We start from the raw sequence: 16,423 nt of genomic DNA on the forward strand, positions 1-16,423 counted from the left end.
CTAAGCATGGAAAACAAATACTCTGTTACAACTAGAATGGTTCAAGACAAGTTCTTAAATTATCTAAACAGTGAAATGATTAAAAAAAAAAATCTGACTCTAAGATAATCCTTTGTTCACCTTAAAAGTTTAGCTATATTTTTAGTATTGTGGACTACGATATCATTGATTTTGAAATTGTAACTTGTTCTTGGTTGGTTTTTAAGTTTTAAATGTTTCTGCATTATAATCTAAGGTTCTTATCAAGATCTAATTGTAAAAAAAAAATTGTATAATCCTTCAGTTTGGAGGAAATGAGGTACAGGGGAAGAGAGCCAGTAAGGGGAAAAGTATAAAATCAGAGTATCAATTTGTACTCACAAATCATTTGGTGTTAAATTCTAAAGACAAGTAGAGTGCATAAAGAATTGATGGCTTGATTAGCTCTTGTGGTGCAACTGAAGGAGCTGTCTCATGGATTCATTTGGAGAAGCACTTTGATCTCTGTTCAAGTCAATTCATGAACATCAACTGACAAGACTGCATGAAACACTCCGATGGTTAGGTCCAAACTCCTAGCAAACTATTTGGTTTCATTAAGGGCTTCCGGAAAAGGTAAACAAGGCAATACTTTCAGAAGCCAACAGGCAAGCGGACCAAGCGGACTCTTTAAGTCTGAATGTGCACAATGTATCACTGAGGGCTAATACACATGAAGCAATCAGTCAAGAATGGGAGTACTTTTGTCTGCTTTGTGACAAAAAGGAAACCAGCATTTCAATTTTACTTTCATTAAGGCATTGCAAGGTTCTTGTACAATATTAAAACTCTACATCAGTAGTATCTCACAGGCAGGACTAGTATTAGAAAATGAAAATAGCCGTACATTTTTATTAAATGAATGGATAGAAGAAAATAAACTTGTTAAACACTTCATAAAACCAAGTATTAAGAAACTAGAAAACTTTCTTTTCTATAGCGAATTTTTAAAATGTAGTTTAACCCCTTTTGGAAAGGAAACTTTCAAAAGGCTCACTTTTGCACATACCATGTCAAAGAAAGGTCAGAAACACTCAAGTATAAAGTCACCACATTGCTGTGGCACAAATCGTTTCTGCGGCTAAAATCAAACAAAGACCAATTAAACTAATCATAACGTTCCAGTGAACACAAGGAAGCTCACCTGGTATTTCTGGACTTCTTTCGTAAATTTTTAAATCTATTCAGTTCTTGGTATTATAATTACCTTGACCAAAACACTGTGAAATTACTGCTCTGACCTACTAATGGCTGCAAAAATCAAGTCATTGTGGTTTCATGTCAAGGGGCCATAGCAAGGTGGTGCAATGATTTCTGACACAGAAGACAACTTCTAAAAACTCAAAAGGGAAAATTAATGGGATGTGGTTTACATTGCCAAAGACTGTTCATTAATTACCAATTTAAACACTGCTGGAGGCATGACATTACGAAAATCTAGCTGAAAGTTCTAATAGATTATGAAGACCACCTAAGAAGAGTGACCAAGAAATGTACAAAACAATTAATACTGTTCCACTGCTATCAAAGACATTCAGATTATTTTACATCAAGTAAAGCAAAGGAATTAGTAGCTTCACAGTGCCACCACTAGGAACTATAAATACAATAGCATACAATTAGTAATGCACATGTGACTTTATTCAAGGCATATATTCTTGGGAAAGCCAGAACATGATAAGGAGAACAAAAGAAACATTAAAAAATGAAATGAATGAAGATTTAAACTCTACTCTCATGCATGCTGAGCAATAACAGGATAGGCAATATAAAATACAGCTTTAGTAATGGTGATATCATCCTGAGATGTTCAATACTACACTGAACAGCCATATGGAAAATGCCCATAGCCAATAACAGTGGCATAAAAATAAAAAAAGTGCTCCTGATGCTAAGACATCTAGCCTTAGTTTCATGCATTCATGGCAATCTCAGATAAATAAGACTTGAACTAAGAGTTTTGGCCAAATAATAAAAAGATGCTTGATACCTCCTCCTCCAAACAATGCTGATTTTTTGGTGAGACTTTGAAGATGTGCTAGCAAACTAAGAATATATTTTCTAAGAAGTCTAGAAACTGCTGTTAGGATAGCAGACTTTAAAAAAAAGTTAGAAATCATAAACTATTACTTAAATCATAGGGAATAAAAACCACTACCTTGCACAGAGATATTTGTGCTGAACACAGAAGTACACTGTATTCTTGTCCTCTAAAATTCAACCATATTACGTACATTATACCTTTTGATGATTGTGTTGAAAGCATAAAAAATACATTTTCATGTCAGTATCCTAGGCATAGGTATTATAGCTCATATGGAGAAAAAAAATCCTTATATAAAATATTCACTTTATAGTTATTGAAGCTTTTAGATTTCTTTTATAACTGATAACTAATGTGCTTTTTAATGAAATTATAGTTAACCTACTTCCTAATAATAGAACCGATAACATGTGTAAATAGGAAAAATAATTTTAGCTTGAACTTATTTTGATGTTTTGATTTCAAGAAGTTATTTAAATGTTACAGCATAATTAAAACATGTTTCTGACAACATATACTTAAATATACATATATAAAAACTACAGAAAAAGTGACTATCAGGGATTATCAAAATGATGTTTATTTATTTTTTTAACAAAATAACTGCTTCTTTTTTATCTGGAGATCATCTAGCAATCTTATCTAAATCTGCTACAATTATCACCATGACAGACTAGCCCTATTTAAATCAATATTTTGCAATCAACATCAAAAGTGTAAGGTTGATGTCACACCCTTCATGGCAACAAAAATACCTGTTGAAGGTTTAATTCACAAAAGAGCAGCTTGCATACTCTTGGCTCTTACTAAGTAAGTCATTTGGATTCATTTTCAAAGACCAGAAAAGGGGGTAAGAAATCACTGTATTTGTATCTTCTGGACTACTAGTCTTTGTAGTTAACTGAGGACTGACTAAACTAAAATCTTTCCTCATATAACAGTTCTCTTTAGAGGATTCAAACATTCCTGCAAACCTTTGAAGATAAATACTACAAACCTCCTAGGACTTGCTGTTAACTTGCAGTTTGATCCTGCTACTTGCTAAGTGAGAGCAGTATCCTATAGGAAATATAGTACAGGAAGTATAATCGGAGGGTCATTATAATGGGAAGATCATTACACTGGCAGATTAAATATTAGAGAAAAAAACAAACTCAAGTCTGTTTTATAATAGCATTATAATTTTTTTATGTTCCTTGTAAAGAGACTTACAGATATCTAACAACTATATGCAAATCATACTCATACCATATATTATTTTAAAAACATTTATAAATTCATTGATTGTTATGATTAATTAGGTTGAAGATCTACCCCAAATCTCTTTCAAACTTTATGTTTACAAAATATATTTTATTGGCTGGGGATTTAGCACAGTGGTTTGGCCACCTGCCCTGCAAGTGCAAGGTCCCGAGTTTGATCCCCAGTACCAAAAAAACCCCCAAAAAACCAAAAATATATTTTATTCATTCTTTTTTACTTTGGTACCGGGTATCAAACTCAGTTCCTTGCGCTTGCGGGGCAGGCGGCGGAACCACTGAGCTAAATTCCCGGCCCTATTTTATTCATTCTTAAAAACAGAAATAACTAAACTTATACAGCATTTTTCTTCTGGTAGGTTCAAAGTGTTTTACAAATATCATAGCAAAAATTATAATGACTGTGAGTAGCAGGATTATTACCCTTTATTTTGCAGAGTTTATTAATCCTAAACTTTAACACATCAAAAGCCAGTATCTTTCAATATCTATATAATTACATGAGCATTATTAAATGTAATGGTGGGTTTATTAAATTTTTTAAAAAACCAAGGCAAAGCAATAACAATCTCATATAGATCAGCTTGTTAAATTCTATTTGTACACACCTGGGGAAAAAGTATATCGTGAAATTTAGTAATAAAACTAAAATATTGTGTTAAAAATATATTTTTTGGGCCAGGATTTAGCTCAGTGGTTTTGCCGCCTGCTGTGCAAGCGCAAGGACCTGAGTTCCATTCCCAGTACCAAACAAAACAAAACAAAAATATATTTTTCTTGGAGTTCATGTTTACATATGTTATTTAAAAGGCTACTGTACAATAAAATGGCTAAACTGCTAAAGCTGCTTTGAAAATAATGATTTTAAATACATGTGGAAAACAATGAATCACAAATACCACACAACTTATATTAGTAAAATGTAGCAATTTGAACATCTTCATAGAACAAAAGGACTTACATATATATCAGATTCAAAATGAAATCTGTTTCTTATAGAAAAATAATTTCAGGGAACAAATGAAAGATGGTTAAATGAGCATCTAAAGGTACAAAGAGGTGCTGGGATGTACCTCAGTGGTAAAGATTGTGCTTAGCACTCAATCTGTAACAACATCAAAGTAAAGAAAGAAAAGAACAGCAATATAAATGAATCACGTCAATGACTTCTCTTTAAAAAGACTCAAAAGGCAGTATGTACTTCTACTAAGGTCTCATCAAAACATGCAATAATATTCCTAGAAAAAATTAAGAAAAATTAAAAGGTTTATGGTATCTGTGAGTTGTTCTTTAAGAGAAATTACAACTTAATTTTTTTTTTACAACTTAATTTTTTCTTGAGGCTAATTTAAGTGGAGTCTAAGATTAGGTTACTAAGAGTTGTTTTTAATGTTGTAGAAACTGCTTCCCAGCCTTGTAGCCTAAAGCTACAGTAATAAGAATGTTTAGTAGAGTGTTATGATTTAGGGCAGAGTTGGAAGCTAAACTCTAATTAGAGTTTGAGAATATGAGAAAAGCAGGTGTTTATTAGGATTTGATATATACACATCATTAATAAGAAAGAATGGTATCATAATGTAGAATTCAAGAATGTGTAGAAGAGAAACAGATGACACAGGGAACCTTAAGTCCCCAAACAACAAAAGCAATCTTATTTGTAACTGCCTTGAGACAGAGGAACACTTTAACTTCTTCTGCCTAATGATATTCGATTCTGCTTTAAATACCTTCAAAGAAATATTTATTTTTCTTGAACATAAACTTTTACTATCAGAAAATTCTTTATTTTTTAATTTTTTAATATTGTAGCCATTTCACTCAACTAATTTATTTTCATTTCTTTATTTCTGTGGTACTGGGGATTGAACTCAGGTCCTTCCACTTGCGAGGCAGGTGGAGGACCCACTGAGCTAAATCTCCGGCCCCAGCAGAAAATTCTTTAAAAAAATATTTTATGCTTAAGTTCATGTTTTTATTGGTTGACACTCAGAATATGAAAAGGAGCCTTTCACTATTCCCTTCATTTATTCATTGAACATTTACTGAATACTTTGTGCTGGGGATACAAGGTCCTTGTACTTTGAATAGCTCATAATTGAGAGGGATAAAGGGATTTGTAATTATAAACATGCACTAAAGATATGTTAAAAACGTACTAGAGGGCCGGGGATTTAGCTCAGTGGTTTCGCTGCCTGCTGTTCGAGCACAAGGACCCGAGTTCGATCCCTGGTACGAAAAAACAAAACAAAAAAAACCCAAAAGCACACTAGAAACAGAACAAGAAAGAGTAATTTGATTGCAAGGAATCATGGGAGAAGTGTTCATAGAAGAAATGGTATCTCAGTAGAAACTAATAAGAGAAAGGCATTTCAGGGAGAGAACAAATACTTGACACAAAAATGACAGAGCATGGATGTTTTAGATATTGTAAACAACTTAGAACTGGACTGGAAAATGAAAACTGGAGACCACTGAAAGATGAGACTAGAAAGGAAGGGGAGAGGATTTATAAGGACTTTGTGTGAGGTGAGGTTGATTACGTAGCTGGGAAGTGTATTCTCTTAGGTAAGAGCCACTAAAAAGGTTTTGAGACTTCACATATTTAAATTCACAATTAAGGTATTTCCTAATTTTCTTTATTTTATATACCTATCTTTCCTTTATGTAGATCTTTGCTTTCAAACCTTTAACATGTTCCCACTGGCTTGAACCACTGGTGGTTCAGAGCTGCCTAGCAGCAAGATATATGAATTAGGGCCCTTTGTGAACTTGTTAACTCTTTTCTGAGTCCCCTGTAAATTCTCTCTCAGTCTAGAACTAGATACAAAAGTTTTGAAAATATAGCTAATTTGTACTGAGTATGTGCACATATTTCCATGTACTATATGCTTTTATCTATTTATGTACTCTAATATAAATGATTAAAATACTCTACTCATTCTTCATGACAGTCACCACAGGGTCTTAGCTTAACTGTACAGGAACATAGTACAAAAGGATAAAATACAGAAGTTGCTGAAGAAGCTGTACATGGTGGTGCAAGCCTATAATCCCAGCACTCTGGGAGGCTGAGGCAAAATGGTTGCAAAGTTCATGCCCAGCACAGGCAATTTAGCAACTTAGAATGAGACCCTGTTTCAAAATAAATAAAAAAGGGCTGGAGATGTAGCTCTGTGTGAAGGCTCTGGGTTCAAATCTCAATACTGAAAAAAAAATTGCCAAAGAATTTCTTAATCAGTGGTCCTTTAAGCAATAAGTGGTTATAGTAAGTTCTTTAGTGAATTCTTGAAGATCTGAGGGTCAGTATCCCATTTTTTTTCAAGACTTAAGATCATTCATAGGTACCAACTGTTTCTTTTGCTTTTTTGAAAACTCAGAGGACTGCTGGGCATGATGGCGCATGCCTGTAATCCCAGTATTTGAGAGGATGAGGCAGAAGGATCTCTGTGAGTTCGAGGCCAGCCTAAGGTACATAGTGTGTTCAAGGCTGGCTTGAACTACATAGTGAGATCCTATCTCACCCCCACCCCCCCCAAAAACCCACAAAAAACAAACAAGAAAACCTGAAAAACTCAGAGGACTTTCCAGTTACACTAGGAGTGTGCAAGTATAACTCTATCAACCCAGAATTTTGACTTTTGGGACCCCACAGATATTAAGGGCAAAGAAGATTATAATGCATTTAAAAATAAGTACACTATAAAGAGCATAAGCAAAGTAAAACTATCAAAAATCAGTTCATTAAATGAGATCCCAGTCATTTGGGTGTGGGAGTAGTTTAGACCTGCTTTTATTTAACAGGTCATTTGATTTCTAGAGTGGTGGAGATGTCAACATTAAAGTGGAGATGGCTGTTAGTCATGGCTGCCTTTCCCCCTTTACATGAGCACCTATTAATTTGAGCATCAACAGGAAAAAGAAAAGGCCTTTGTGTTTTTACTTTAGAAATGGAAAAACAGAATCAGAAACATTAAGTACTTTCCTGTTTTAAAATCACTTATCTCATACTAAACTGCTCCAGAGACAAAATTAGGGATTTTCTCTTTTTGCTAGTCATACTACTTTTCCAAAAAATTAGTAGTACTGCCTAAACAATACCAGTATGTATTTATAAAAGCTACTCAGAAATTACACAAGAAACAGCCAACTTAAGAAAACTACTTTAGAACATGAGCTTGGTGGTGCACAGCTGCAATCTTAGCACGTGGGAAACTCAGGCAGAAGGGTCCCAGTGAGTTCAAGACCAGCCTGCACCTCAAAATGAGACCCTGTCTCAAAACAAAGCAAAACAAAACAACTTTGTCTCTCAAAAGATTGATACTTGATATCAAGTTGCATACTAAAGTGTGAAAAGCAATGGCAAGGTCTAACCTCGCCCTGACATCAAGGGTCAAAACAAGAAAAATAGTCCTGGAATGTATTATTTAGTTCACAAAACTGATGTTTTCATAAAATATCTACATATAGTTTCACATTTGAAAAATGAGCAACAGTGAAAGGGTTTTTCCACTGAGTGTCAACTTAAAGCTGAGAAGAGGCTGCCACACTATCTCTCACACAAGATGCTCTTTACAATCTGACTTTGACATTTCTCTAATGAGTGATGGGGTCTATGTATCTTTTCCTTAAATCTGAGTGGATCTTTGTGACTATTTAGACTAACACAATTTAGCAGAAATGATGTTATGTAATTTTTGGGCTAGAATCAGAAGACACAGGAAAGGTAATAATCAACAGCAAAATAGCAGAAAATATTTGTAAATCATATATAGTACCTACCCAGTAAAAGAGGTTAACCTTTAAGCTACAGAAGGACTTCCTACAACTCAATACAAACACCTGAGAAACATATAACTTGATTTTAAAATGAGCTAAGGACTTGAACAGACGTTTCCCCAAAGAAGAAATACAAATGGTCACATGCAAGTATAATCAGTATTACTAATCATCAGGGAAATGCAAATCAAAACCACAATGCAATACCATCACACACTTGTTAGAGTGGCTATTATTTAAGAACAAAGATAGTGTTGGCAAGAATATGGAGAAATAGGAACTTTTGTACATTATTAATGGGAAAAATATGGTGCAACTTTTATGAAAAACCATATGGAGGGTCCTCTAAAATTAAAAATAGAACTACCATATGATCTAGCAGTCTCACTTCTGGGTATTTATCAAAACAAACTGAAACTTGGATCTTGAGATGTTAGCACTCTCATATTCATTGCAGGACTACCCATAATAGCCAAAATGTGGAAACAATCTAAATGTCCATCAGCACATGAATGTAATACAGTACTATCCAGACTTTTTTTTTTTGAGAGAGGGTCTCACTATGTAGTTGAGACTGGCCTTGAACTCACTACATAGCCCAGACTGGCCTTGAACTTGCAGTGATACTCCTGCTTCAGCCTCCCAAGTGCTGGGAGTACAGACATGCACCACTACGTTCAGCCATACTATCCAAACTTAAAAAGAAGTCCTGTTGTACACTACAACATCAACATGGATGAATCTTGATGATATTATACTATGGCAAATAAGCCACTTAGAGAAGGACAAATATTGCATGATTCCACTTATATGAACTACCCAAGAGTCAAATTCACAGTACCAAAGAATGGAATAGTGGTTTCCAGGGGCTAAAGGGATAGAGAAATGGGAAGTTAATGATCAACAGGTAAAAAATTTTCAGTTAAACAAAATAAGTTCTAAAGATCTATACAACACTGTACCTACAGTCAGTAATGCTGTTTTGTGCATTTAAATAAAAATTAAGAGCATAGGTTTCATGTTGTGTTCTTACTCCAATAAAATAAAAACAGAATCCTCCAATCTATGAACTTGAGATGTCCTTCCATTTATTTAGATATCTTCTTTTATGTCTTTCAGAATGTTTCACAGTTTTCTGCTTAAGCAGAAAGTCTTACATATCTTTTTAAATTTTTCTTAACGTACTATTTATTTTTGAGGCTATTTTAAAGTGTTTCTAAACTTTTTATTGTTAATATAAAAAGAAAATGTACCCATTTTAAGTTTGATATATTTTAACAAATGTATACACTTGTGCTTTCACAAACAAAATAAAGGGAGACTTCCCATCCCTGTAAAAAGTTTGCTTCTATTCCTTTGCAGTTAAGCTCACCTATCCTTCCTCCAAGTAAAGGATCTGTTACTCTATAATAGTCTCTCCCATTGTAGAATTATATGTAAATGTATTGATGTGCATACATATTCTTTTGTGTTCTCATCATAATATTCCTATCATTCATTTGCTACTATGTATCTCAGTGGCTTGCTCCTTTGCATTCCTGAGTAGCACAGGTTGAGTAATCCTCAACTGAAATTCCTGAGACCAGAAGCGCTTTGGATTTAAGAGCATTTTGGATTAGGGATTTCAGATTAGGGATGCTCAAATTGTATTCTATTGTATGGATACATCATGAGGTGCTTGTTCATTCATTTGTTGATAGACATTTTATCCAATTTCTGGGCATTACAGTAAAAACTGCTATGAATATTTGTGTACAAGTTTTTGTGTGACCATGTGTTTTCACGGTTTTCTTTTAAGGGGGGAGGTGTGTGCATACCTGGTATTGGAGTTGCTGAGTAATACAGTAAGTGTTTAACTTTTAAAGAAACAGCCCAACTATTTTTGAAGATGGTTATTTTGCAATCCCACCAGCAATGTGAGCAGAGTTCTAGATGATCCATTCTTATCAACAACTCCTGTCTTTTAAATTTTAACAATTCTCTGGGCTGGGGATTTAGCTCAGTGGTTTCACTGCCTGCTGCGCAAGCAGAAGGACCCGAGTTCGATCCCTGGTACTGAAAAAAAAAAAAAATTTTTAACAATTCTCATGTGTATACAGTGATGTATCACTTTTGATTCGCATTTCCTTGATAACTAATGATACTGAAGATCTTACTTATGGGTTGTTGACCATTTATATATCTTCTTGGAAAATAAGTTATTTGGTATATAGTAATTTTGTTAAACTTATTTTAGTTTAATGATTTATCTGAAATTTTGGAGGGTTTTCTATGTACAAATCATATTCCTGATGAATGATGGTAGTTTTATTTCTTCCTTTTCATCCCTTGTACTTTTTTATTTCTTTTTCTTATTTTAGGAACTCCACTGTGATTATGAATAGGAATGATAGTGAACATTCTCTCTTTTATCCTGTCTCAAATGGAAAGTTTTCAATATCTCATTCCTTTCTATTTGTAGTTGTCTGGGAATTGTGGGGTTTTTTCCCCTCTCTTTGGACCATGAATGGATGCTGATATTTTTCAAACATTTTTCTGTATCTATTAAAATTATTTCTAGCCTTCTATATTCTGTAATTTTGTTAATATTGTTTGATTTCTGAAATATTAACCAATCTCGCACTCCTAGAATAAATCCAAATTTGCCATATATGTTAATCTTTTTACATACAAATAGGTTATGTTTTATGATTTTTTTTTTTTCCTGTTGAGATGATGTCTTGCTATGTATCCAGGCTAGTCCTGAACCCTTGGGCTCAAAGGAACCTCCTACTTTAACCTCCCAAATAGGATTAAAGGGGCACACCACCACCCAACAAGTTTATGCTTTTTGTGTCTATGTTCATAACCAAAACTGGTCACTTATTTTCCTTTCCCACAATAAATTTAAAGTAAATTTTGTTTTCTCTTTTAAAAAAAAAGATTATAAGAATGTCATACATTTCTGCATTATTCTCAGAGGACACTACCATGCTATGAGGAAGCGCAGATTAGAGAAGTAGAAAGACTATGTAGAGAGGCCGTATGTAGCTGTTTCAACTGACCAGTCATCAGAGGTTTAAGGTAAAATCCAGCCCCAGATATTGTGGAGCAGAAAAAAGCCAGTTCTACTGTGTCTTGTTTGACAGAATACTGAGTAGAGTGAAATGGTTGTTTTATGTCAGTAAGTTTTGCAATGACTTTTAAATGCAGCAATAGATAACTTGAAAGGGAAAGGGAAATATCTTTTGGAGTACTCAATGCATAATTTTACCGAAGGGTACATCTTTGCGAAACTGTGAAACAAATCTAACAAAGTGACCAACCTGGCATGTAGCTAGCGAGCTATGTGCCATAGTGATGCTCTTTTTGGGGAAAAACAACTACTAATACATGAATACAATATACTAACCCAAGTCATATCAGCAACGGTTAAAGCAACAATGAAGTATTTTATGATAGCATATTTATTAACTATTAATTATATAATGGTCATCAAGAATTTCATGTGTTTCAGTGTGAACAGTGTATATATTATTAAACTAGCCATTTTCCCACACCTAGTTCCACATTTAGGTACAAACTAAAATCATGAAATGTGAAAGTGAAGAAATCTTTCTATCTCCCCTCTCGTCTTTCCTTCCCCTTGCTCCTTTTTCCTTTACCACTGAACTATATCCCCAGTCTGTCTGTCTCTCTCTTTAAAATACACACACACACACACACACACACACACACACACACACACAGAAACACAACTCCACTAAGTGAAACTGCTTTAGTCAGGTTTGTTTGAGTATGCTAAGAAAAGAATTTCATAAAAACATTTTTTTTTGGATGCCAAAAATTCCTTCAGTTACTTCCTTTAACATGCCAATTTTTTTAATACAAAAAAGAATTAAGGGAAAAAACACTATAAGCCAAATTTTGTTCTACCCCCTAGGGATAAATACTGTTACCATTTTGATGATTTTTTCCTTTCTGGCGTTTTTGACCAAATATAAAATAGTCTACATTATTTAAAAATGGAGATCATATGACATACACTATTATATATCTTTGTGTTTCTATACAAAAGAACATTGGGAGAATTTTCTCATATCTTTATTCTTTCAAAACATTACTAAATACCTAATCTTTAATGACTACATAAGTATATGTATTTGATGTAATTTCTTTACTCTTTCCCCTATATTTGTGCTTTAAGAACACTTTGAGACTGTGCTATATTTTTGCTAAAATTTTAATATTGTGATAAAAAACTGTATATCAATTTTTGTTAGTGGAATTATTGGGTGAAAGGAATGAAGATTTCTTTTCACATGTTGTGGTGGTGAGAATCAAACCCAGGGTGTTGCACATGCTAGGCAAGTGCTCTACCATTGAGACCTATACCCTCCCAGCTCCAAAACAAGCATTTCTTGATGATGTTATAATTTCCATGCTACTAGCAATACAAAAGAGTATATAGCTTAATAAATGTCTGTCAGCTTTAGTTTCTTAAAATTCAAGTTATATACAGATAAACATGTCACAGACATGGGACAAAAGATGTTTTTATAATTAATTTCTAACGTTGAATTGGCACTATATGTAAAATAGCTGAAAGTTCAAATTTCATTTGGGAATTAAAACTCTAAGAAAGATTAATGATGCCTTGTACAGAAGAGATAAGTTTTTAAAGGTTGAACTAATGAATAAATGTATTAAACCTAAGAATAAACAGCCTTACTACTCTGGATACTTAAATTCTGAGCTTAATTTGCCATTGTCTGTGACCCTATACAAATTAAAAACTTTTTCTCAAACTCATTTTCCTCATCTCTACAATAATATTTATTCTTACTTCACAAGAATGTCAGAAAAACAAACCACAAAGAAATATAACACAATGCTTTCAGAATATAATCTCTGAAGTCAGACTGTCTAAATTCAGTTCCTGGATTTGTTACTTATTAGTTGTATGATCATGAGCAATTCATAAATTTATGTGTCAGTTTTCTTAACTAAAAAATGGGGACAATATTTATATAATTGTTCTGATGATTAAATGAAAATCTATGTGAAAGAACTTACAATTTTGCTTGACACAGACCAAGTGCTCAATAAATATTAGATGACAATTTTAAGATATGTAAAATGTACATATAGATAAAATGATTTTTTAATCTACTTAGAAGATTGATCATATAAAAATCAAGTATTCTGTATTTAAAATCAGTTCATAGTAAAACTTTAAAAAATAAAGGTACTAATTTTCTACAATTTTTAGAACTTGAAAGAACTATTATACATATTTTATCATAAAGTCTTTCTGGTGTATACCCTTTTTGTGGCCCTTTACTTGATTGGATCCTTCTCACCCACCAAATGAGAATGGGTGCAAATAGCTGCTCTTCAGGTCAATGAAGCCCTTATTTTCTCAAATTAGCTTCTACTTTATCACGTCACTTTCATACTCTGTAACTGCTTTGTTATTATCTAAGTCTTCCTACCAGAATATAAATACCATGAAGGAAGAAGCTTAACTTTTTTTTTTTTGGTTCAGATACGCCATAAACTGTGAGTGGACTTGGTTCAGATACTGTGAGTGGACTTGGTTCAGATACCCCATATACATATTTGGTAAATAATAAGTTGATGATTTAAGAGATGGTTAGGAGCTAGAAAAGCTGTCATAAAATCTCTGTGTTCTTCCTTAGAAAGAATGGCTTTTTAGATTAGTATTTCTCTCTCTCTCTCTTTTTTCCTCTCTCTGGTATTGATATTGAACCCAGGGCCTTTATAGTAAGTTACATCTCCAGCCCCTTTTATTTTTCATTTTGAGTCAGGGTCTGACTAAGTAACCCAGGATGGGCTTAAACATTTGATTCCACTACCTCAGTCTCCCAAGTGATCCCAAGTAATGGGGATTATAGCCATGTGCCACAAAGCCCAGATCAGTATTTCATAAACTTTTTTGATCATGACCCATAGTTAAAAATACATTTTATATCAAGATCCAGAAAACACATTACTCATACAGCTGAAACAAAAGTTTCACAAAAAAATACTGTGATAAATTTTTATCTATTCTATTTTTTTCTTATTTATAATCAACTATTGTGGCCTACTAAATTGATTTTATACCAGGTATGAGAGAAAATACAGTAAATGTTCAAATTTTAATAATTAGGATCTTTATATTGAGCTACATCCCCGACCCCTTATTTTTTATTTTGAGACAGGGTCTCACTAAGTTGTTAAGTTATTCAGCCTGGGATAGAACTGGCAATCCTTCTGGTTCAGCTTCCCAGAGTGCTGGGATTACAAGTGCGTGCCATTACAACAGGCAGGTCAGGGATTATTAAAGTGATATCCGTAAAACCTTAAAAAGTGTACGGAATTTTATGCATATGTGACTTTGGTGGCAGGTAGGGTTATCTTAGTTTTCAGATTCATGAAGAGTTTCATGTCTCCCTATATTTAATTGCTTCAAATATTCTATGTTCAAATTATCTGTGAAGTACTACACCAAAACATGGATACAAATGTGGTTTTAATACAAAGACTGCAGAATACAATAGGCAAACGCATTGTTTCTACAATCTAACGAGGCTCAGGTTTAAATCCTGGATTCACCACTTCCTGACTTGGGGACCTTTCATAAGTTACTTTATCTATTGGCCTTAGTTTTCTAATCGGGAAAGTAGTTTGAATATCTTCATGAAGTTAAGTAAAATAATTATAATTCTTGAAATATATGGTAGGCATCCAATAAATGATAGGCATCAATATTATATCTTAATATTTTCACCAAAGTTAACTTCCATGGAAACCTTAAACAGTATCAGCACAGTTACAAAATGTGAATTAACACAAAAGTTATTCATGTAATGAGGAATTTATATTCCAGAATCTTTTCCTAGAAAATAATACTGCTGTATAGAAATAATGACAACATGATTCTATAGTTATAGATTTATCAGTTCAATGAATGTACAAAGTACTTACAATGTACAATGTCTTTGGAAGGATAATTTAGCAAAAATGCAAGCAAATTGCTCCCCTCACCACATTATAATTATGATTATAATGAACAATTTAAGGATTTTTCAACAAATGTTCCTCACATCACTTATCTGCCTGTTGCAGAGTGGTGTGGCTGTGTTGGTATTCTGCTTATTCCCTGCCTTTAACGCTGCATCTCTTCTTGCTTGCTCAAGTAGAACTCTTGCCCTTTCTTTAAGTTCTTCTTGCCTGGATAACATTCGATGCTTAAAAACAAAGATAACAGACTTAGGAGTCAATATTTTAAAAATCTCAAACCAAAAGAAGTAATCTACATTTGTAAACTAATTAAAGGTTAGACAATCTGTTGAAATAAAAGCGGTCAGGAGTAAGAGCACTGCCTCCTTCTTAGATTGTCTATAAAAATACTAATGTTGACTAGAAGCTATAGAGCAAATACATAAATCTTGACATAAAGAAAATACATCTAAAACTGGGTTTAATTATACTCAGTAGAATACAATCTCATTAGATCCATACTTTAGGTCACAATTTTATTTTATAGTCTTATACAATTGATAACAATATATCTTCTAAATTTGTATATTGCTATAAAATACCAGTGACAATAGTCTTAAATTCATGACAATTAATACGTATAGAAAATTTAAAGCTACAAGTATTATATTTTATACAAAATATGTAAAACTGGTTTTCTCCATTATTTATCCTCTGTATAACAAAATAATCAACCACACCAGAATTAGAAAAGTATTTTTCTTGGTTAACTTGTGATTTAACAATGTAATTTTGGAGTACAATAGATACTGGCCATTAATGAAAATTAGTTCTTAAATGTTGGTATTAATCAAGAGCACAATATCTGAACTCTTCAAATTCCTTTTTTTCTACTAAAGAAACCAATGTCTGGCTTTAGATGGCTATTACCATTACTCTGATGGTTAGTTTTTTTACTTCCCTTTCACTGTGTAGTTTTTGTGGTTAAGGAAAATAAACAAGAAATCCATTCTTTTAGCTAGTATTATACGAAATTATCATTTAAAAAATATTAAGTACATTTTATTTTTGTGATCTTTATATTTGACTATATTTTAAATCTTTTTTCTGTAATCTTAAAATTTGCCTTAAAACGTACAACTGATTGGTTTATGGTATATTCACAAGGTTATAAACTATCACCACTAGTTCTAGAACTTTTTTGTTTTGTTTTTACTTTTTTTGGTACCGGGGATCAAACCTGGGTCCTTGAGCTTGCACAGCAGGCAGCGAAACCACTGAGCTAAATCCCCGGCCCTGTTTTTACTTTTTTTTAAGGATAGGGTCTTGTGGGCTGGGG

The 16,423-nt window shown here is 33.2% G+C and overlaps 1 protein-coding gene across 16 annotated transcripts in view; it reads right to left on the reverse strand.

The window, feature by feature from the left end:
• The window catches only part of Ehbp1 (EH domain binding protein 1), a 350,855-nt gene that overhangs the window by 79,352 nt on the left and 255,080 nt on the right, over nucleotides 1-16,423 (reverse strand). For 14 of the 16 annotated variants that reach the window (XM_087215996.1, XM_013074056.3, XM_004849989.3 and 11 more), the window contains one exon: nucleotides 15,189-15,332. The exons of the other annotated variants lie outside the window; for them this stretch is intronic. In XM_087215996.1, the coding sequence (XP_087072122.1) occupies nucleotides 15,189-15,332 (144 nt within the window). The remainder of the gene's footprint in view (nucleotides 1-15,188; nucleotides 15,333-16,423) is intronic. 16 annotated transcript variants of the gene reach the window in all.

Source organism: Heterocephalus glaber, unplaced genomic scaffold, assembly GCF_053883595.1.
Source record: "Heterocephalus glaber isolate CG9 unplaced genomic scaffold, H.glaber_assembly_v1.0 deba00001457, whole genome shotgun sequence".
Taxonomy (NCBI): Eukaryota; Metazoa; Chordata; class Mammalia; order Rodentia; family Bathyergidae; genus Heterocephalus; species Heterocephalus glaber.